The sequence below is a fragment of the Pocillopora damicornis genome, chromosome 5 (assembly GCF_964200805.1).
Source record: "Pocillopora damicornis chromosome 5, jaPocDami1.2, whole genome shotgun sequence".
Classification (NCBI taxonomy): domain Eukaryota; kingdom Metazoa; phylum Cnidaria; class Anthozoa; order Scleractinia; family Pocilloporidae; genus Pocillopora; species Pocillopora damicornis.
In genome coordinates, this window is record NC_142674.1 from 10,381,739 (window position 1) to 10,406,373 (window position 24,635).

A 24,635-nucleotide genomic window follows, 5' to 3' on the forward strand; every position below is an offset into this window, starting at 1 on the left:
ATCGAAAATAAATCAAATAACCCAACTCTGGCTAAATGCAGAGTTCCTTGTGATTATATACACAAATATCTTGTTTATTTCATTTTGTTTTATTTCATATATTCACAATTTTTTATGGATTCTAAATCGTTGTTTAATATACATATGTTATAATAAAGCTCATAGAAAATTGAATATCGAAAGAAATAAAATGAATTCAATTTTCTTGATTTGTGACTCTATTTAACAGACCAGCAGACTGACTTAAGAGGGAAGACTATAACACACGCAGGGAAAACTCTATGCCAGGAGTTCTAAGGCTAGGTTTTTCTATCATTTTAAGCTATAAAAATCATAAAATCATTCATTATAATTTGTCTTGACTTCCCGGTCGTGAAAAATGTAAAGTGCCGTCTGCAGGGCTTAAAATATCAAAATCAAAAGAAAGAAATTAAGAATTCAAATCAAAACTGAAAAAACCTGGCTTTTTCTTATCAAGACCTTTTTCTATTAAAAATTCATTGATCAATTTTCATCTCTTCAAAAGAACTAAAAGATCTCTTTGAGAGGCTTGACTTTTAAGATTCAAGGAGCCTTCTGGTCGGCAACATCATGCATAACGAATATTATTAGCGCGTGAAGCTTTATTCTGTATCCGCTCTTCCATTGTCAATAGATTCGTTACGGTCCCGGGAATCACTGAATCAAAATATGTTATGAAAATGTGTGGCTTTGCCTAAAAAAAATTACAGCCAAAATCAACGAGCGACCATTAATTTTTCCTTAAACGAGGTTCCTTTACTTCACTTCAATTATGCATTAGCATGCAATTCAGACACAACAAGAGATGAAGCTTTGAGTAAAAAGCTCGTAGCCAGATTTAATAGTGTATACTAAAGGAAACATTCTTTAAGGTACTTTGGACCATACACATGGTCTAAATTGGACAGCAAAATCAAAGACAAACCTACTTTACAATCCTCTAAGTCCAACATACGACGTATTAACCATGTAGACTAGAAGTGACAATTGTGGCTGCCGTCTTAATTTTAGTTCTTGAGAATTTTAATAATATGTTTAGCATTTTCTGTATATTTTAGTGGAGATAACTCCGTAATTTTTAACTTTAATTTTTACCTTTTTATAAATTTTGGATTTTAGTGAACTATGAATTTACCTAATGATACCATGTATAAACAATTTTATATATTTTTTCTTTTTTTCCTATTATTTAGGTGTCCCCAATTAACTTTTTAAGTTGAAGACATCGACACCTAAATCAAGTTATAGAGAAAGGTGTTTTTCGTCTCACTAAGAGCGTGGGACAGAAAACATTCTGAGTTCCATTGAGGAATCGAGCCTCGGACCTTCGGATTCAGCGTTCCGATGCTCTACTGAGCCACAGAAACTCCACAGTGGCTCAGTGGTAGAGCGTAGGAGCGCGGAATCTGAAGCTTTTCTAAAGCTATTATAGAGATTTCAAAAATTTAGACCTCACTTGCCGGTTGTCATGACAATAACCAGGCCAAGTTCATATAACAATAACAATTTAAGAGCCAATGCCTATAAAAATCGAACAAAACCAAGAGCCCATCACTTGGAGCCTTCAACTGCCCTGTGTTTTTGTCACGGCGTTTTCGCAGACAAGTCTATTTTTAGTTTTAATTTACCGCGAACTACCGGTACCCACGAGAGCACATCGACCAATCAAGATTAGCGCCTGGTAAATTTCTAACTCTACTCGCTAATATACCGAAAGAAAAACATCAGAGAGATGTCGTGTGAACAAAGGCGTCCCAAGCTCACGTCTTGATAAAAAGCAAACGATTAATTCATGAAAGCGTCACATGTTGTGTGACTCGGTGTTAACTTACGGGAGGAACCGTTGAGAATTTGAACATGTCATAAGGAATAGCATGAGGAACGAAATATGGTCGATTAACAAAGATAAATATTTCGAAATATGAACATTTTACGCGTTAAATCAATAGAATTTACTCACATCTTTTGTGTCCGTTGTGGTTTCCGGTGTTCTCTGCCGTTTTAAGCTTGCTTTTCCGTCACTGTTATTCCTGTTATACAACGGACGAAATCGAAGTGCGCAGCCTTGACTTCGTCCTATAAAAAGAATAACAGTGAGCTTTGGACGCTTGCGGTGTGAATATTTTGAAAATACCTCGGGGCGCAGCAGTTCTGAGAAAAGTTCTAGTGATGATGAACCTGACTTTGACTTTTCAATGATCAAAGCGACAATAGGCACCGTGAATTTTGCCGCATGCGGCAATTATCGACCGCACTTCACAGAAATATCCAAGATTTGACAAGATCGAAGCCCAATTCGAAAGGGTAGCATTATCTTGCGATCTAGAAAAACGCTCTTCATTTTGTTGCACCCGCATCTGTTCAACCTGCGTCGCAAAATTTCCTTTGCGGACTGTGTGGATGAAGATTCTTGAGATGAAGACAACTCGCACACAGCATGCTCACGCAATTTCTTGTTTCCGCGCTCTCCATCATCGCTGACATTTCGCCTCTTCATCGTCTTGAATTTGGACTCTTTTCATGAAATTTTCTTTAGAGGGGCCAGAATCAGAAGACGGATAACCTTTGATACATACGAAAATAAATAATAATAATAATGATAATAATAATAATAATAATAATAATAATAATAAAAAATACAAATACAAATACAAATACAACGATGATCCGCACTCCTGCGAATTTTTTCGCAAGTGTGAAAAATTTGCAAAGGATAGTGGGATATATTAGGAAAGTAAGGATTGGAATACTGGAATACAGCAAAAGAAAGGCGGAATTTGCGTAGTTTTGATATGAAGACGTCCCCGCGTAAGGCAGCCATTTTTTTCTTCGCGTTTCATGGATCGTATTACCCAAGTAAGCTCGAATAGCCTATTTCCCGCGAAAAGATAGTCTTAAAATAAACCGTTCTGTGAAAATGCCTTGACGTAGGCCCAGTGTGGGAAATTAACGCTCCATGTAATGGCTCCTAGCAAAACTGAGATTTCGCGGTCAGAGCCGAAAATTATTTCTTAGCTCATATTTTGCCCATCGATAGGTATTGGTAAGTAACTAAACGTGACGTAGTTTGTTTTCAGAAAGGCCGCTTCAATTTGGAGAAAATCGATAAAATCTATTTTTGCCGTCGGCGACTTCAGAACAATCGAAATTTAAGACGAAATGGGCCATTCGCAAAACTTCGCTTGCACGCAAAAGGAAAGAGAGCAAGATAAAACATTTTCCGATGTTTCGGTTCATAGAGGGTTTTTACTTCTAGTTTGGTAGTAAATATTTAACTTAGCAGTAATCTGAACAGCGAACAATAACATTTAGAACTGCTTGATTCTTAACCGAAAGAAATTTATATTTCAGCTGAAAGTAGCGATTAAAATTTTAGGCATGTGCTACACCTTGGTTTACCCTGAGACTCAAACCATAAGGTATTTAAACATTGTACTAAAACATAGGTGGAAGTCAGTTTGCACTTCACACGAACTCTCCGAAGTTGAACAAAATTTGGTTGAAATATGAGAAATTTGAATATTTAACGTAAACGCCTTGTTTTTTCTGAAGGGGAACGATAACCTTATTCCTGGTCGAAACTTAACGTATTTCTTAAATACGCTATCTCAATACAAACATTAAATTGAGGCAAGTTCTTTTGGCTTTTTAACTGAATCTGATTGATGTTGCCACCAACTCACGAATTCAAGTTCAATGACTGTCGCGGCAATTTTTTCTTCAAAAAACATTCAGTGATCTTACGGAAAGTATTATTCACTTCAATCGATGATTGATGTAAGAATACATCTGTTCAGTCAGGGAATGACAAGGAAAATAATTGTAAGTAACTTCAAATGCATGTTTTGAGAGTTTGCTCGTAAGCTTGCCGCAATAGCGTGTGTAAATCTGGATTCTGACTACATTCAGACGAGTTATGGTGGTATGCAACCTTTCACACTTAAACTTCTGTTTAAATGTGTGAAAATTATTTTGCCTTAAATTTAAGATGAGTCTCTTTTTACCACAAGCTTGAACGGAAACACTCAACGGATTGACAATATCCGGAGGAGAGTATTGTCATAAACTTCGAAACTTGTATCGATTTGTCAATTGATTCGTTTAATTAATTCGTCCTGCTATAACAAAATTGACCTCGTATCGTAAAAACCTACTAACACAACCTAGTCTTCGCTTCGAAAAAAGGACCGATCAAAGTGTAATGTACAAGCGATTATTGCAGTTACATTTCACGTGTCCATCAATCAACAAATTACTGTACAAACAAAACAAGTATCTGGTTTCAGAGGTAACGAAATTGTTCTCGCGTGGGGGCGTCCCCATGTTTCCGACAAGTATATTTCCTCGACGCGATTGTCACATAAGAGCTCCGAAACAGCCTCAGTAACAAAACCCGGTTCTTTTAAGGCGGATGAATTGTTCTTGTAATGGTAAGGTGGCGGCGTAGAAATAAAGGGAATCCTACAACCGCCCCTGATAACGCTCAAGATAAAATCTGGTACTCCGATGGAATGCCAAAACGCAATGGATTTGATCAACTCGGTTCCCTTTAACAGAAACCTGTTTTTCCGTTGAATTCTTTCGCTTTTTGTTGTGCGATTTACGGTACAAATTACAAAGTTGAACAGACTTGCAAAGACTTACCGAAAACGTATTTGTAAAAGGACTGAAAACTTGGCTCACCCTTTTACAGCGAAAAATTTGTTTGAGAGAATTCAGATATTAAATGAATAAAATTGCATCGATTAATTCAATCGTAAACAAATTCTTCAGAATTCAACATTTTTAGTAACTTTTTGTGAAGAATTAAAGTTAATTAAACACGGTTTGCTACAACAACTTCATTTCGAAGACAATTTTTTACTGGAAACTAAAGTTATTTGAGAGAGAGAGAATTAAAAAAGTTATTAATCGGCTTGATCTGCTCAAAATTCGTTGCTTGAAAATATTCCCAGTCCGCGAAACGGGATATATTTATGAAAAATGGCAACGGAGGAAGGGATGTACTCGGCAACCTAGGAAAGCGTTACGGTTGCCCGTGGGCAGAGATAGGAAGATCTGGACCGCACTAAGAGTCAATCAGATTGCAGGATGCGTCACCGTACCCGCTGAGAAAAAAGTAAATGGATTTGTGGACGGATGAAGAAGCAAAGTATTACATTTACAAGTATTGGCCCCACTCTCCCGATATAGGGAATAGAGTTGCCATTTCGTGCCATTTTTCCTTAACTAATTACTTTCTCGTTATCGTTCTTTGGTTTTTTGCTTTTTGGTGTTGAATAAGACTACAATTCTTTGAGATATAAGTTTCTTAATTTTTCCTTTTTTTTTTTAACATTTCTTTTATTTTCACTTAAAGCACAAATACTAGAATAATACAAACAAATACAAAGTTAATTACACTAACGCTTACGCTACTCACTAGCACTAATTACGAAATACTGCGTTACATTACATTCACAGTCGGCTAGATTTAATTTATGTTGTGGTTAGATAATAATATAAACCTAATTTGTACAAATACTTCTACATCAAATTCCAATTGGCTCTAGAACGAATAACATTACCTTGAATAATATAATCATACAGTGAGTTGTACTCAGATTTGATCGTTTCCAGCTGTACAGCGTTATTTTCTGTCGGATTAGAGTCAAAAATCTCGTGGCATTCTTTCAATTTCAATTCTTTCGAGAATAAATCGAGAATCGAGAATTTTTCCTTATTGCCATTTTACTTCATCCAATGTGTGATATCAGTTGTCGAAATCGCTGTCTCCGTGACAACATGTATCTTGATCATCGATCATCTCTCTTGCGTCGATTGCTATCGTGTTCTTACACAGAGAAAGTTCAGCGAGACGAGCCAGGAAATCCTCGACTTAATCTGAAGCTAAGTGAATATGCACCTCTCTCCCCGATCAAATTCTTAAAACAAACTGATCAACCTTCTACCTATGCTAAACTCAACGTTAATCCAACTACACATTCTGGCTTCGTTGACCTGTACCATTTAAGCCCTCGGCTTCGGAAATCTAACAGCACTCTTCCTTTTTAATCGCCTAATAAATTTTCTTGTTCATGAAGATCTTATAATCCAGTTTTAATTGTGAATGAGTACATTAAGGGCTTAATAATATTGAATAAAGTTGAAATTGTTTGCTTGTTAGGAAAATAAAACTTAAACTATAATGTGGCACCCTGAAGACGCTTGTACTTTTGGTCTCACCGTGTAACTTTCATGAAGCTCACAGTTTATTTTTGCAGGCTTAGTTTGAGCAATTGCTTCAACATGCACCACAGGTTAACTTTCGTATTTTTTGGCAGTTTCTTTTGTTTGGTTTTTTTTTAGTTTGTCAACAGTCAATCACTAAAACCAAACTAAATAATATAGCTGCTAAAAATGATCTCTGCAACAAAACGATAAATCCACATGCTTGTTACACGTGATATATATTTTATTCACCAGCCGGGAGGTCCGTATAAGGAAAAAATGTGCTCGAGGTCTTGGATTCTGGCGGTACTCAAGACAGAGGGCACAGTTTTTCCCAATTTGGACCGACCTGGGCTCCATTCGCTCTGACGAAGGGCTAACGCTTGAAACGTAAGCTTTGAAACTCTTAATGGTAGCCAATTTACGTTATTAACTCAGCTAATAATATTATATTACCTTGTAGGTGAATTCAGTGTGTTTGTTTGCTTACTGAAATAGCGTTTGTCGAAACTGAGATCAAACGACACGCTTTTTTTTCTAGCTAGACTCAGGGATTTAGGAGATTTCTGTCTTCTCTCGGAACCAATCAGATTGCAGGATTTGTAGAATACCGCCCGCTCACGAATCGAAAAGAAAAATATTATTATTATTATTATTATTATTATTATTATTGTTTCAGGTTGCAAATCTTACCTTAGCCAGCACATGAAATAATTTACTAACAAAAAAGAGGATATCACTTCCCAAAACTTACGTTCTTCCGACTTTTCGGCAAATTCCTCAAAGAAAAGACATCCTCATCTGACCGTGGAACAACTCGTATGACCTTGTGGCTAAGGAAGAAGATGGATACATCACTGATAAAAAATTGGTATCACTGGTCACGAGAACAGCGTGCACTCTTAAAAGGAAACACCGTCGGTCATGAAGTTTCATAACGAGTAAAATCAGAAACAAAAGTGACGAAAATAGGATTTATAATATTCCAAAGCTATCCCAAGAGGGCAAAAGAACGGTGAGTACATCTGAAACATCAAGCATAGTGTCTACCGGCAACTCGTGCCTCTATCGAGCTTCAATGATGTGTTCTCTTTGTTTAAGGCTTCTTTTTTTGTCCTGTCATACGCCAGATACAATCAGAATTAGCATAGGCGCGGCTAAGGTCAGCCGTCTGTTTCAAATTGATTCTTTCGTATCAGATACTAGCTAAGTAGCACTATGTCTTAGAGAAATGAGTGTTAAGCGTATGAATGCAATTGGAAATATTGTCTCATTTCTCTGTTAGAGCATTTGGTTAGAGTTAGCATCTACGGCGAGTACCAACAGGATTCATAAGCTATAAGTAAACGATTTGCCATGGTTCTGCTGACTGGCAACCCATTGGCTGAGAATTTCAAACGTTTAACTATCAATTGCCTTCTCTAATAGAGATTACATGGATCAAGCTATTCAGATTAGTCCATCGAATCATGTTCTAAACTATATGAAAAGCAAAGCAAAACTTTACCTGTTTGATGGAGCGATCAACTGATAAACCTTACTTTCAATACTCAGCAAATTATCCAATTCATCCCTTGTAGCTTTTCAAACCTCGGGTTCGACTGGCGAAGACCAGAATCAATAGTTGAAAATCAATAAGAAAGCAGCACCTTTCAGCTATCTTCATGATACGTAGTTGAAGGAGAAACTTCTGAGCAAAGGGAAACTAAACGCGTCAATTGGTTACTTCGAATGCTGATTGTTTTCACTGATTAATCGATAATTACAATATCACCAGCAGTGTTATAGAGAACAAACCCAAGTTAATGACGGTGAAGTGGTCTCTTAAACACTGACGCTTGCTAAGAAGATAGCATGTACCTGAATTGAGGGTAGGATAATCCAGATCCTAAGCTCCTGTGTATGGATAATAAGTCTGGTAGATGTGAAATGGGAGAATATGCATATAACGTTCTAAATTTCTAATTTTTCCTTTTTATGGTGAGTAACAATAACAACATTGACAAAAAAATAGCATTTCAATGCTGCAGTCGTGCATAATACATAAAGCTAACTTCAGCTGATAACGAGATGAAAAAGGGCAATTGGAGATCCATCTGACTTCTAAACGGCTTCTCAAGAAGTCTAAAACTGGCTAAACAGGGTTAAAGTTAGTTTTTTTGTGGATTAAGTAACTCTCTGAATTCCCTTTACTCGTTTTATTAACGAAATTTCGTAATTTAAACCTGGATTTACGTGACAAAAAATGTCTCCAGGGTAGTGCGAGTACTTCGAAAGATCGAACAATATTTGTCACTTACATTCAAAACGACGCACAGAGTTTTCTCAGCAGAGCATCCCCAGAGGTTTATGCGTCGAGACTATTCATATTTCTTTCTTTCCCCTCTTACTTACTTAAGCTTTGAACTTTTCTTGTAAATTTACAGCGGCTCATCACGGTTATTGCATGTCCAGATGTAATCGAATAAACCAATCCTTCCCTCCTCCCATAAACGATTATCTTCTCTTTTGAAAGAAAGCATTATGCACAATCTCTCTTCTTGTAGTTAGATTAAAGAACCACCGAGAAGACACCCATAAAGAATTCTAAACAGCTCGCTCTTTTCAAGACGATTCAAGTAACCAGTGGATCGCACCACAATACCAGAATATCGTTTGTAATGATTAGCTATCGTGTTAGCAGAAAACAGTTCGAGCAAGACATTTAGTCCAGATGAAAAATCTTAACTGCGCAAGTAAACTTAAGAAAAAGTAAAAACAGATGAACTGTCAGTGTATGCAGTCGACAGATATCCACTACTGTTTTCTCCAATGAGAGTATTATACTGAACACAGAAATGCCTATAATCACCATGGCAACTGAGACGAAGCTGTGTAACAATGTGACAAGAAAAAAAAAACTTCGTATTCTACCAACTTTGGTTTTTAACTCAAAATGACCAAAACGCAAATTCTTTGATTTTTTTGGTCATTATCTACATGCTTATGACGATCAACAAACTTTATCGATTTGAGATTAATAAAAAATATCTTACTGCGAAAAAAATTAAGAGAAATTCTCCAATACAAACTTTCGGTGAGAGTCGATTGGTATAAAAAATCCTTTTAACGGTATATAATTACTGACAACATGTAGTTCACACCTGTATGCTTTCTAACCTTTGTTTTAAGCAGAAATCTTACTTGGCATGATCATACTTCAGAGAAAACTTTAGGACTTCCCACTGTGATATAGCTGGTAAAAATAACTGAGCTCATTGCTCAGTAAAACCTTAGGAGAATCCATTTCGATAATTTTCCCTTCGCTGAGCACCATTATTCGGTCATAATCAGATACAGTACTCAGACGATGTGCAATTGTCAAAACAGTACAGTGATTCATTTCTTTACGAATGATACTTTGTATCAGTTCATCCGTTTGTGTATCCACACTGGATGTTGCCTCGTCCATTACAATAACTTTTTTACCGAACAAAAGAGCGCGAGCGAAGCAGATCAACTGCCGCTCTCCAACGCTGAAATTAGCTCCATTTTCTGTCACATGACAGTACAGTTGTCCATCTCTATTAACCACAGTCGACTTCAGCTTAACTTTGTCCAAAATTTCCCACAATTCTTCATCAGTAAATTTGTCAGCTGGATCAAGACTTCGACGAAGCACGTCATTGAAGAGGAAAGGACTCTGAGGAATGACTGCAATCGCGGTGCGAACATCCTGGACGTTGAGATCAGCAACACAAATTCCATCGATTATGACTTCGCCTTCGGTGTTTGCAGGCATGCGCAACAAACAAGCTATAAGTGACGACTTTCCAGCGCCAGTCCGTCCAACAATACCTATTTTCTCACCGGCGGCGGCACTAAAGCTGATATTTTTCAAGACAGGAGGACCCCCTAAGAAATAGCTCAAAGACACGTTTCGAAAAGTGACGCAACCATTTTCAGGCCAATCTCTGGGAGCGTGCGGGATAATTGTATCGTAGCCTGGCTCCGGCTGAAGTTGTGTGTAGCTCAAAACTCGTTCGACGGACGTCATGTAATTCTCCGTTTCTCCGATGGCCTGCAGCATCCACTGAACTGTGTTGGTGAGCTGCAGACAGTAGCTTATTGATAAGCCTGATAAAGCTGAGAAAATGCAATAAAATTAAATTATTGGCAAACACACCACACGTTAAATGCAATGAGCAGTTGCTTGAAGAAACGGTCAGTGATAAATGGCTAGCGATAGATTCGTGAAGTTCTCTGAGGCCAAGATGGATGATCCTTCTCTAACGAAGAATAAAATACTGGCAGAAAGAAGAAATTCTCATATCACTTAAAATTGAAAAGTTCCTACCGATAGAAAATAGAGGAATAGGAACGGCAGAAATATCAGCCGCTGATCTGCAAGAATCCGAGAATATATTGTGGTTTGCCCTTTGGGATCTTTATATCAAAAAGAGCTTGAAAGGAATTTCTAGTTTATAAGACAGTTTCACTATTTTTATCACCCGTCGCTGTATATATTGATCTTCTAAGAATTCTCCTTGAGTCATAAGCACTAAGCGAAGAATGGCTACGACATATGTTAGAAATTAAAGAGAATAAGTCATTTACCTGTATCACCAGAAAGAAAAATGCCGGCTAAAGTTACAACAGTAACTAAGACTGAACTTAGAGAATCGAGGCGAATACCAAGCCACTTGAGGGAAGCAGTATAGCAGAACAAAGCTCTGTTGTTTGCATCTTGATAACTAAGAAAAAAAAACTTTGTTACAATATAAAAACCATTATATGACAAAGATAAAGTGGCTTAATCCATATTATAATAACGTTCGAATATAACGTGCGCTCTCATTGGTTGAAAAAGCATGTTTTATCAGAGTACAAAATACGGAGCTCAGTCAGGTAAAGCAGTCCTGCCATCTGCCAACTTGTAAAATGCCCGACCATCTCCCGGACTTCGCTAGCTTATTTTTGTTAATTGATCGATAAGTCTTGCGTGACCTGTATCACGAACATAAAACCGAGCTCTTGGCTTCAATTGATACAGAAAAACTTGCAGGTAATAGCACAAAGTGCACGGAAATAGGAGGTGAAATATAAGAACGAGCGACCCGGCAGGTAGCAACATAGGCACCAGTTAAAAGTTAGTAAACATACCAAGCGCCGTAACTGACGAAATTATAACGTGAGCTGGGACGGAAAACGAAATAAACTGTCAGGCCGAGTTTTTAAGTTTTTCACGCTAAGTTAGATCATCATCACCTAAGTATGTATGTGATGAAACTCGAACACAGCTATCGCTCGTATAGTATATATAGTTTCCTGTTCAAAACAAAACAGAACAAAGCAGAATAAAACAGAAAAAACAGGAATGATGATCGTGTTTTATGAGTGTAAAACATACTGACGACAGTGTTGTTTACTTCGAAAGTTAAAATTTGCTTTGAAAATAGAAAGTAATGATTTTAAAGATCAGATGACAACTGCAAATCAGCCTTCAGGTAGTAGAAACAGCGCAGAAATTTTGTATTCAAGCATTTCCTTTGATGATATTAAATTAAACGAAATTCTCCGTCAAAAGGTTTAAAAGAAATCTGTATCACCATGCACAGACCACTCCCCCCCCCCCCCAACCCTTCTAAGTTAATTTAATGACGATCTTACTATAAAGCTTTGAGTTACCTGTAAAAACGATCCAGGAATACTCCTTCTCTTTTGTACACACGAACCGTCGTGATGCCTTGAACTGTATCTGTCACGTGTGAGCAGACTGGACTGCTCGTGATGGCTTCGATTCTTTTGATCTCACGTGCTGTGATTATATAGCGTTTACTAACATACAACGAAAGGACTGTGAAAGGCACACTTGCTCCAATGATCCACATGTTAGCAACAGATATCAAAACCAAAATACTAATGGTGAACATAACGTATTGAACAGACTCTGAAAGGATATAAGGCAACACTTCATCCATACACCCAACGTCCTTAGCAAAGCGATTTAAGATACGACCAGCTGGATTCACATCAAAGAAAGAAACGGGAGTTTTCAACAATGAAGTCAGCATGGCGGTATGCAGGCGAGAAGAACTCTTGATCATTCCGTAGAAGGAAAGAAAGGAGCGGGTTAAAGCGAAGATGAAGCAGCCACTCGCTAGACAGATATAGACATAAGCGTTGTCAGCTTTCTGCTGATCTTCCCACGATTGCTTTGTCCAATATGCAAGCCAAAAGCTGGAAGCTAAAACAGCTCCTGTCAACAAGGAAATGGACAGTTTCGAGCCCTTGAGTTTCTTTTGGTAGGTAAATTAATTTATAACCACTTCAGCACACACACAAAATAATTGTTATTCAACGGCAGGGCAGCCCATAACAAACAGAACCTTCTTCTGACTACCTATTCAAACATTCAACAAAATCACCATATGTTTCAGAAATCTCACTCGTTCGCTGCGCCCGCTCATTCGATTTCCGATACCACCTTCTCGTGCGTAAATACGACCTTACCATACGTGCAGACTTTCTAGGTATTCTAAATGTTGCTAAAGAGCAGGCTTGATCGATTAATGATGATTTTAAACAAATTGACCAAAATTGGTGGATATTTCTTTGAAGTTATTGTTTACACCTAAGAGGGATAGGACAAACAATTTTAAGGCGACTTCAATGTTGACCATCTGTTTATGGAATTGACTAGAAGACATCACAATAACGTGTGAAAGTGAAGACGACATCAACTGAAGAAACAAGGAAACGCCAAACAGGAGCATGGATCAAAAGCATGAATTAGAATTTATCACTGTGTGGAAACTCGAATCTCAGGAGGCCTCCACTGATTAAGAAAATGTTAGTTACTACCACAGGTAGACCAAACTCGCACATTGAGCCTCCGTTAATATGCAAATATGTTTACATTGCGCAATGGGCGAAATACGACTAAAACCGAGCTGATTAAAAGGCCCGAACTAAGCTAAGACATCTTACAAGATAAAAAAGAACAACCACTTAAGCAGGGTAAATTTGTTTTTAATCCAAAAATACTTCAGAATTTTTGATTGGGAGTGCTACCATTTATTCCCATACAAATCCTTGTATTTTTGCCACCGCGCAAAAACTAGCATTGTTGCATTTTTGTGGAGGCTGATTGTGCAAGGTTAGGCTACTGTGCTGGGCAGGGGTCTGTCGAGTTAGTTTCCCGCAGTTTTCATGGAGAATAATTTGTAACGGTAACAAAAGATATTCTCGTCATTTCTTAGCTCCATCTAATTTTCAAAAGTTATCCCAACCCTTTCCTGCCTCTTGGTTTTGCATAACTGTCTTGAATTTTCCCTAAACCAGCATCTCTCCTGGTTAGATAGCTTAGATGGCGGGATTTGCTTTCTAGATTAGGTCTTATATGTAAATGTGCCAAGTGTTTTCTGCAATGATTATATTTCACTAACCTTCAGGTAAAACTACTAAAGCTCCCCAGATCATTATGAAGAACTTTGACACTCCGTATGCAAGGTACCTCCAGTAAGTTTTATAAGAAACGGAACCAGTCAGGCGATCTTCTTCTTCGATTTCCAAACGAGAGGAGTTACCAGTCTTTGTCATCGGAGCTCCGTGTGGCACCAGATTACTAGAAAAGCCTCTTTCGTTTGCTTTAGCAAAGGGTACTGTTGCAGAAATTTCACAGAATTCCTCCAATTGACTAAGCTCTCTATAAATACCTTTACTCAACTTGCTTTCCTTGTCCATCAAAAGAACCAGATCTGTCTTTCCAAGAAAACGAGCTTGATGGGTAATTAACAGTCGGATCCGATCGGACAAAGTGCCACAAATACACCTCTGAAAGATTTCATTCGACACTTTTGCGTCAACAGAGCTAAGCGGATCATCCAAAAGATAAATGTCGGCATCAGAATACACTGCGCGTGCCAAGTTTAGCCGTGCACGCTGACCGCCACTCAAACTTACCCCGCGTTCCCCGACATAAGTCAGATCACCACAGGAAAGAGACTTCAGATCTTCCTTCAGCGAACAAGCCTCGATAGCTTTTTCAAAAGTATCTTGGATGAACTCCTTTCCAAAAATGATGTTTTCGCGGATTGTTCCCGAAAACACCCAAGGTGTTTGGCAAACGTAAGCAATTTGTCCCTGATGAGTAATTTGACCATAATCTGATGGTATTTCGCCAAGGATAAGATCAAAAAGAGTCGATTTTCCGCAACCCACCGGACCTGTGATTCCAATCAACTTAGAATTGGAAATGCATAGACTTAAATTGAAAAAGTCACTCTTTGGATGGGCTTTAACTCTGTTTAAACAAAGGAAAGGCTTGCCTTTATTACAAACATGATTCGTCAGAAAAGTTGGTTCCACCGCTGAAAACTGATATTCGTTTAATTGTGTTTCGCTTATGCCAGTTGGGTCCTTTGATTGTGATGGATTCCATTTTTGAGTGGAAGACAACGGTGCATCGCAATCATCATCAAGAAGAAACGACTCTACTCGTTCAAGTGTTGTAAATGCTTGAAAAAGAGCGCGAAGCGCATACGAAAACAGAACAGTGACTGGTTTTTGGAGCGCACCCAGCAGAGCCAAAGTAGTGAAGACATTTTGAGCTGTAAGTTGATTCCCAGCCATGAGAAACGGAAACAAAGCGACAAAACTGGACACTATTGGGTAACAGGAATACGCCGAGAGGTAACCAGCTAAAATAACTCCTTTCTTGTACACAATGTTGAGCTCTAATCTGAGAGGAATAGAATATGATGATAATGGTTAGAACAATCACAGGCAAGTCAGGTAGTTATTCCCAAGTTGGAGTTAGTAGGCGGCTTCGCCTTTTTAAGCGGGAATGCGAAAGGGTTCCCTACCCGTATGGTGTGCCTTTCCATTCTAGAGGTAAATATCAGAAGATCAAGATTTTTGGAACTTAGGCATTTGATCAGAATAGTGTTAGACAGGTGGTGCGATTTAGATGGATTCACTAGACGAGAGACAAGTACTTCCCAATAACAGTCTGCTAGGCCAGTTTGTCTCATATTTCTTTGATGTTAGCCTAATTTTTGTAGAGACGTACGATGAGAAATCTCGCTCATAACATTACTTTCAAATTTTGTAATTGATGCTTTGCTTTAAAGTCAAGTTTCTACGATTCGATAGAGACTCAGAGAGTTCTTTAGGGAGAGTTAACATCAGTGAATGATGCCTGAGGCTAAAATGGCGTCCAAAAAATGGACAATTGACGAAGAGGAAAGTCTTTGGAAAAAAACCGAGAAAAAGGTTAAGGACAATGTTTTAATCAAGTTAGTGGCGCAGTACTTAAATTTATCCACCTTGCCGAGTTAATTTGTTAGAATTGTTAATAGATACATTGGGTGAGTCTTAAAGAAAAAAACACGAACTGACGCTTAAGTTGCAAGTATATTGCATATATTGGACTGCGATGTTTTGATGACTGATTTTTTCTTTAATTTTCGGGATTTCAGTTTTGCGAATGGAGGACTGTACTTAAAAGCAGCAAAAACTAATACCACAGAAATTTCATGTCACGGTTAGCAAACCTGAGAATATAAAGATGGAAAATGAATTTATATGGTGTTTATATCTTAAGCTGTTTTCCCAGCTCTGATGACGAGTGATTACAATTTTCTTTTTCTTTCAAACAGGATGTTATCAGCGTATATAGAGCATGAACTTTTTTTGCAAGGAAACTCATACCTCCTAACTTCGGAAACCAAATCATGAAAGCACCATTCCCAAGCATTAATTTTTAGTACACGTATACCGGAAATGACGTCATGTATCAGACGCAGTCTCTTGTCCGTTATCCTGGCGACCTTGTCCTGAAGACTTTTGAAAACGTTTCCCAGAGTCGTTTGAAAGAAGATGAGAGCTATTGAAAAGACCACACCTCCAAATGTTTGCCAGCCTACTAAGTTCCACAAAAGAGAGAAAACGAGAAGTATCTCCAGAGGAGCAGAAAGCGATCTAAAGTTAGAGAAAACTTGATGGATCGGGACCATGTCCTTAGAGATCAAGTTTATCAAATACCCTGAAGTTCTTTCGGCAAGAATATGATGGTGCGTGTTCAGAATCTGCAAGAAAAGGAAAAGGCACAAGATAATTAATGATAAGGTGAAGTTCAACTTTGAATTTTGTGTATTATCACACCCGCAAAAAAGAAATGTGGATAAAAGTTGTTCAGTTGCAACAAGATAAAATTGATGATAATCATGACATTTGTAAAAGAAGTTTAATTGTTTGTCTCATAGTGTAATCGTTTTCGACGTGGATCACGATGTCTCGACTACGGTTCGGTTTCCTCTGTTATTGCGAACCTAAACATTGAGAGTTTAAAAGAGCATGTAATAACTTTATCCGCATGATCCCACAACTCTGAAATCTGGAAACGCCACGTTTTCGCCTCCTTCGACACTGCAGTCTCAAGAGAATTTGGCTGATGTCTAACCATCGGCTTATACAAGAAGCCTATGCATACTGAAAAATTCTTAGCGTATCACACATACCATCCACCATCAATAGGCAGTGTTTCCATGGGCGTGAGAAATAAAAGTTTGCAAAAGATTTATCAGTAAAAATCTGTCTTGTAATGGTAACGGAAAGAAAATAGCTGTTAATTGTAAAATGGGTAAAATTTTTTAGGTTTTAGCCTAATACATATTCGCTTATCAGATGACAGATGCGACATCTATTCACAGTTTCTTTGCTGGTTAAGCTTGACTTATTTTGACATTTAAGCGGCAAAAACTCATCATCCACCTACCTTCTTGTAAACTATGCCAATCAAGGAGGCTTTAACGTGAACTGCCATCAGAAACATGGCATAACTACCTTGCTGGGAAACCAACGCTTGAATAAAACAACTTACACAGAGCGGTGTTGAATAAACAAGCAGCATCCCCACATCAACGGGGGAACTATAGGACATCTCAGCCAGGAGAAAGCTTAGTAGGACAGGCTGAATCATTGTACATAATGTCTCTAAAATTGCTAGTAGTACAATCAGAGACAGTAAGTATTTGTCGACGGCCCTTAGGACTGCGTTTCTCAAACGAGGTTTAGAACTTCGGACTCTACCGATTTCAACTTCGTTTTTCCATTCTAATTCCAGTTTTTCAGTCAAATACTTGGTGCTTTCAACATCTAGGGAAGGAATGTCGTTCTCCTCTAGAGGTCGTTTGTTTCCTGTTTCGATAATACTCGATAAAAAGCCAAACGTTAGTCTACCACAGATTGAAGTTCTTTCTTCCGGTTCCGCTTCCAGCTTTTCGTATTCCATGTGTGGTTTGTACCTCGTTTGGTGTTCACCTCTGACTGTTCTGTTCACGTCACTTAGAATTCAGGGTTGATACGTTACGCTTAAGCCTATCTGTTAGAGATGGACGCGTAGCTGTAAAACGAAAAAGCGATAAGAGAAGATTTACTGGTTGAGCCGTCAGTTAAGATTAGCATTTTCGCGTAACATACCGTTAAGAAACGTGAAAAGTGAAGAAGCCTGAAGGTGTTTAATGATATTTTTACTTTAATTTACTGATCAAGGAAGTACGTGTGAAAATTTTGCGACCGTCATTCCATGTATATCAGCGCGTCATTTGTCTACTTTGATTTTCCCATCAAGAAAAAAAATTAATGGATGATCAAAAGAGTAAATAGACTATCCACTCAAACATGTTGGAGAAAGGAACAGTTAGGAACAAGCGTTTTGACATATGCGCCGAGTTCAATAAAAACCGGTCACCGACGGTCAACCGTCGTCTGCTAAGCCTGGTAGCAGGTTCTGTTGCGTGAGTTTCGCCTTAAACGCCTTTAATGCCTATTCCGGGCACAGCTGCGCATTTTTTGGACTAAAGTTTTTTGGCGGGCTAAAATGTTTTACAGATCGGTCGCTTGTTTACGTGATTGTTCACACCCAGTGCTCTCCATAGTGATAACAATTATAACAATAATAGTAACTCAGTGTTAAGTCATTCGGCAGAAATATCTGTTTAACCCTCGCTCAGCGGTTCGGGCTGAAATGACTGTGTGACGCGCCCAAAAGATAATTCACACCTACTAACACAAATGTATTGCTTTTTAATTTTATTTCATTTTATTTACGCCATCGGAATCCGGTCGTGGAAAAAATTACTGAAACTTTTTGTTTAACGGTTATCTATCTATAGAAGAGTCGCATCCTTCTACAGGTTTATAAAGGCTGGATTACAAGGATTGTCGGACAGCCAAAATCTTCCTTAACAGCCAGTTTCTATCTGATATCAGAATTATTTGTTTTTTTTATTTTTTTAGCTTCTATAGGGCTACCTAGCTGTCACCTTTCCCGAGTATGTTACGCTTTGCTTAACTGCTCTAAGCAAGACAAGGGATGATCGCATTGTTATTTACATAATTTGTTACATGAATTATTCACCCGCGACATGTAACAACTTAGCCACGATACGACCTGCGTACGACTCATGACACGCGAGAAGAATCATGCAGACTGTACGTGGCAAAATATCTTATATTATTTTTTTTGAGAGGGCACGATAACGAATCTTGCAATCTGATTGGTTCCTAACCCGGTCAGTATTTTCCTATCTCTGCCCACTGGCCACGGTAACGCTTTCGTGAGTCGCCGAGTGCATCCTTTCGTTTCCATTTTTCATAAATATATCTTGTTTTTCCGGCTGGGTAGTGTTTTTAAGCAAACACGTCGGTCACTACCTCAAGCCGATGAATAACTTATGAATCCTCTCTTTTCTCTCACTCAAATCACTTTGGTTGACAGAAAAATATTGGTTTCAGAATGAATTTGTATAAACAATAGTATCATTACGTTGGTTGGCAAGCGGCCTAAAACCCGTCTGCAATTAACTTTAATCGTGCACACAAAATGCTGCAGTATTTTGAAGACCTCGGTCACAGTTTTTCACCATACGGACCGACCCTTAACCGGCAAATAACATATCTATACATTATGAAATATTTAGAGAAATGCGCGCGCCATGATTGGTAAGAACGAGTTCGTTATGTTTATAATGAAGCACGCGCCTTACGTCACACGAGTGCACTGTTGAGATATAATGTACGCAGCCTACATCGGTACAAGCGCGGGCAATTGACAATACATTTTAAGAAAGAAGTAAAAAAAAAAAAAAGCTTGTTCCTCGAGCATTGTTGAGCCATTGTTGAGCACTTGGGAATTCTTAAGAACACTCGACAAGTGCGAGAAGCACTTCTCTCGTGTTCTTAAAAATTCCCGCGTGCTTATAGAACTCAGCAATGCACTCGGTGCGTCTTTTAATTCTTCACCAATAGGGCCGGTAATTAACACGAGGTCTCAGCCGAACCATGGTTTTACGAAATCAGAGCGCCTTCGGTTTTCTGTGTAAGAGGGTCGACTTAATTAAGTAGATATCCTTCAATTGTTAGCTTTCGGCTGTCTTAACTCTATTCACAAAAATAAATGTTCAGATACAAGGTCCAGCTAAATTGAGGAATATTTAGGACGCATTTTAAACAACGGCTAAACTTCGTTTAAAAAAACCAGCTCATAGAGTTTATGTTGGCGGGCATTAATTATGTTTTGGGCCCGACTGAGGGTCATTTAAGCGCGAGCTATTATGTGAGGGTTAAAATGAACTCTGAGAAGGGTCCAAAGCGTATTTACGCCAAAGAACGTGAACTGTATTACTATTATTACAACTCCGGGGGGCATTGAGAAATTATGAACTGAAAAATTCAGTCTCAACAATAACGCAAGCGTAAGAGCGGGCTAAAATGTAATTCAGCCTGCCAAAATCTCCATTTTGTACACGGTAAAATGCACCACACTACGCGACAGGCTAATGATAACATGTAGTTTTCAGTTTTTGGTTTATATCGTCTCGTTTCCTGTAGAGGGTTCTAAATATATATGCAGGCGGACCTCCACTGATAAACAGCTCTCAACTGCAACGGTCTGACACACTCACGGCAAGGATTTTTTTTATAGCTATCAATAATATTATTGTACGTCTCCCACGAAATTTCAAGACGTACTTACCAGCACAGCAACAGCCTTGATGACCTCTTGTTCACTGTAAGAGCAGTGTGTGTGTGTAGGGAGGTCGAATTAATAAACTGAAGTACACTTTTTTTTTACGACTCTTTATCACACTCGGTGAAGGTCTCGATCTATTTTTTTCTGCATGAACGAGTTTTCCCGCCAGAATAATTTATTTTCAAAAAAATAACAAATTACACATATAAAACTGTGAGAAACCGAGATCACTCTCCCGTGATAAATACTCTCAAGATATTCGCAAAGAAAAACCATCTAAACAGGATTCAGTGCAGCTATGGTGCTAAAATGTAACTCACTAGTGATATGCTTGGTTGTATTTTGCGCTCACAGACACGCTTCAGTGAGTGACAAGTGGTTAACGCTAATTCATCAACTCAAAGTGAAGTGACAGAGCACCATTATTAATCCTTTTTTTCATAATATGCTGATGTGTAGGTAAAAATTAAAGTAAATGCAAAAGCATTAATAAAAAATGACCAGCTAGAAAGGAGTCTTCGCCTTTGCTTCAAAAATAGAACCCTATTAACCCTTAACTTTGCATTGAAGTTTGGGATCGATATGTAATAAACTAACCAACAAAGGTATTTAATATAATTTTTCTCTGTTAATAACACAAGTTATTGTCTCTATTATGGGACTAATCACCTGAGGCTCGCAGAGACCTCAAACTTACCTCTCATTGTATTTATTGAAATATTTGAAAACTACACTAAAATCAAGACCCAGGTAAGGCTAGGATTTAAAGAAGATGCAACATTTACAAAGTTTTAAAATTTGTGTCAGTGGGGTAGTTAGGCTGACGTCGTTATTTTCATAATTTCGTTCATGACCCTTCCGGGACCTCATGTGCATTTCGCCGTGGAATTTTTACAAGGGGTTGCAAAATCCTGTAGCTTTTATAATGTTCCGGCGTAGGTTGCTCAACTAGCTTGGGACATACTTCCAGTTTCTCGTTGATGCATGGCGTTCCAAATTTGATCGTTTAGGACCGGCCGCTAGTGAACCTTTCATGCACTTCACTGCCGATTTTAGAACTTGGCCTCTCGATCCCAAAAATCTTCATTTTGATCATTTTTTTTTTTTATTTCCGAAGTTTTCTTCGTTTTAGTCAAGATGAATTCAATTCCAAAATGTTTTTTCATAAGCGCAATTTTCAGTTAAGTAACGGCAAAAGAATATAATTCTCTTAGTAACAGAGCAGCCTCCTCCGCTTCTAAAATCTAAATAACAGTTCTCCCAGCTATATTTCTCAAAATTTCAGCTGTAAGAATTATGTATAAAATCAAATCCTTCGATATTGTAAGGAATAATTCTGTTTTGGTCTCTCCAGTCCGGAAAGACTTGCGAGTATTTTTCTGTGTTTGTAGATCCTCTGGTACATTTCGTGGCCATGCACTATTTTAAAAAAGATTACGCGCTCTAAGTTCAGTCAGTGATCCAAAAATTCGGATATAATTTAAAAGATGGCACTGCAATTCCAATAGTCTCTCAGGCAGAGACGGAAATAAGAAATTCAGAATTTTTGAAATTGAGATGTTTACTATCACTAAGCTCCTTTAGAAGAGTCTTGAAAAGTTTCGAAACAAACATTATCTCTGTGCGCTAATTACAGAGGGAATCTGACGAAATTTTCTTTTCCTATCACCTTATTGCAGACAGTGTAACAAACCGAAGAAACAAAAGAATATGTTTCCAGAATATTCATTTATTTATCTCGCCATGCAACAAAGTAAACAAGTGCCTAACGTTCTCCTTAAGCTAATTTAGAAACAAGGTACTGAAGTGGCACCGTAGTGTCACTGTCGCTATAAAAATGCAAAATTTTACGGCCCTCTATTCAAATAGAATAAACATGATTACGCTTCTTCAAATTGTTGAAACTCGGTGATACAATAAAAATTTACTACCGTGCTTTATTAGGCAATACTGGTGAAATTGATGTTCTAACTCAATGTTAAAAATAATTCAGGGTTTATTCTATTGTTCAGTTATCAAGAAATGTGAGCGAATGTTAAGGAACCGATATCGTTTTTCTTATTTACTGAATTTCAGAATATAGACGGGCGATGGGAAGATACTAGTTGAGGGAGAAATTACTTTGTAAGTCAAGTTGCTTTATATATCTTCGTTTAAATACTATATCATTGGTTTGCGCTCGAATGATCAGGGAAAGGCAGGCAATGTCTGTGAAAGGTACATTCAGTATAAATTAAATAATATAAGTACGTTTTTATTTTCTTATTAACTATAACCATTTCTCGAACATACCTGCTGCTGTGTATTTTCTTTTCTCTGCTTTGGCTCCTTGTGTTAAAAAATTCTAATTACTTTTTTTCCTCTCTAAGCGACTTAGCTTTAAAGTTTAAGATGTGTATATACCACGGAAGTTCTGGTGATTTTGAGCCTCGAAGCAGTACTTTCTATCCTTTTTGCGATTGGTTTAGAAAACCTTAACCAACCAATTGAATGTCAAACCCTATAAGTGTTAAGATGAACTGCGATAGCTTCTCAAACAGCTGCTTTACTTACCACCGACTTGGAAAGCAAAATACTCGGCTAGATCATAAATAATAGGTAGGCGGCTTCTGAGCTGTAAGCTAATAGGATTGAGGAGAGCGTATGAGGGAATACGCTTGGTAGCTTGTTTCATTAATTTGCTTGTCGCTTCTGTAGACGACTTCCCATCGAGCGATTAAGACTCAAAAGATCAATAATTATGTCGCTGCACTCTCTGACATTACACACCTTTCATCTTAAACTCCTCAATCGGGTGAAAAGATTTATTCACCAGCAGATGAACTGTTAAAGAAGGCAAACCTGACAAAGTTACAACAACTTGAGCCTAAAAAAAACTACTGAAGGAGCACTGAAAGGAATGAATTTGTATTCAAAACGAAATTCGGCAAAAAAACCTGCACGAATCTGTTAAAATATTTATCAAAGCAAAGGGATATATATCTACACATAAGTAACAGTCTTCTAAAACATCCTGGATGCTAATCAAATAAAAAAAAGTATCCAAACCTTTTTCCTCTAACTAGGAATGGTACGTCGCAAAAAGTACAGAGATTGACGTAGCTGTGTTATTTACTGAGAAAGATAAGCAAAAGTGTTAGGACTCAACAGGCAACTCAAGTCAAACATAATAAAGGTTGATATTTTCGTAAGATTCAACGCTTGAAATTGTCACTTTAAACTAAAAGGCAACGAAACACTTGTCTATGTAAAGTGACCCATGAACGCATCTCAATCGTTATGGTAAAAAAGTAACATGCAAAATTTATTAAGAATTTATTCAATAAACATAAAGCAGACAAAGGAACAGCAAAATACTCAATACATTATGAAATTAAAATTTGTCAAGGAAAAAATAACTTTTCAAAAGAAAGGTTATTCAATGAAAGATTGTAAAAAGAGATTGTATCAACACTTCTCTGAAAGCATACACCTAAGGCTATGACAAGTAGCGAAATCTCTAAGAGGCAGGTTTCAGCACCAATTTTCAGGCGCTCTTTCGAGTAGCGTCGACAAGTGTTCCCGATGGAAGAGTAAATTCCTATAAGAATTCAGCTACCAGCGGCCAGAATGGAATTTTCTCCCTCATATTTTGCCCATCGATAGGTATTAGCAAGTAACTAAACGTGACGTAGTTTGCTTTCAGAAAGGCCGGTTCCAGTTGGAGAAAATCGATAAGATCTATTTTTGCTGTCGGCGACTTCAAATCAGCCAAAATTTAAGACAAAATGGACCGTTCTCAAAACTTCGCTTGCATGCAAAAGGGAAGGAAAAAAAATGTAAAAACTGGCTTGGGTAATTCAGTTTGCGCTTCACACAAACTCTCCGAAGTTGAACAAAATTTGGTTGAAATATAAGACCTAAGTAGCGGTTGTTGGTGTTTACGACGGCTGCCGCTACTGTCGAAAATTTAACTCGCAAGAACTTGTTAACAGATTGGCCGTTTTTATGCCACAGAGGTTAAAGTTGTCTAAGACGTTAAAGTCGTCTCGAGACGACTTTAACGTCTTAGACAACTTTAACGTCTCTAGCGTAAAAACGGCCTTTTGTGTTTAAAAAGTTACCTTGATGTCTTACCCTTTTCTGGTTGACTTTAAATTTGTCTCGGGCAATTTGCTTCCTTGTTATCCTTGTTTCCTCTTCCCAAGTTATGCTCAACAAACTTGAGGCAGCGAAGCTTCTAACTTCACCCGGGAACTTCAGCAGTCGAGCATTTTATCGAAGAAATTAGATTCGATCAATTAGATCCTTTCCTTTCGATCCAATTTTTACATTGGAAAAATTTCCGCACAGCCCCATACTTAATTATGCATGTACGTCTTACTGGTGATGCACTGAATAATAAAGC

At 38.0% G+C, this 24,635-nt stretch overlaps 1 protein-coding gene across 1 annotated transcript; it reads right to left on the bottom strand.

Moving 5' to 3' along the window:
- Positions 1 to 8,230: 8,230 nt before the first annotated feature.
- Positions 8,231 to 20,384, bottom strand: LOC113682350 (ATP-binding cassette sub-family C member 4-like). Its single transcript, XM_027199512.2, has 7 exons — positions 20,252 to 20,384; positions 16,991 to 17,617; positions 15,925 to 16,301; positions 13,659 to 14,953; positions 11,899 to 12,469; positions 10,828 to 10,964; positions 8,231 to 10,356 (listed from the first exon to the last, which is right to left on the bottom strand). The coding sequence occupies exons 2-7, from the start codon at positions 17,504 to 17,506 to the stop codon at positions 9,443 to 9,445; spliced, it is 3,810 nt and encodes a 1,269-aa protein (XP_027055313.2). The 5' UTR covers positions 17,507 to 17,617; positions 20,252 to 20,384; the 3' UTR covers positions 8,231 to 9,442.
- Between the last annotated feature and the right edge of the window lie 4,251 nt (positions 20,385 to 24,635).

Bases quoted from the DNA above. Each gene is read 5' to 3' on its own strand.
- LOC113682350 (XM_027199512.2), bottom strand. From the start codon at position 17,506: ATGGAATACGAAAAGCTGGAAGCGGAACCGGAAGAAAGAACTTCAATC. The intron at 16,302-16,990 runs GTAGGTGGATGA...CTTTTCTTGCAG, and splicing joins TTGGCATAGTTTACAAGAAG to ATTCTGAACACGCACCATCA. The intron at 10,965-11,898 runs GTAACTCAAAGC...TTTTTTTCTTAG, and splicing joins TTCCTGGATCGTTTTTACAG to TTATCAAGATGCAAACAACA.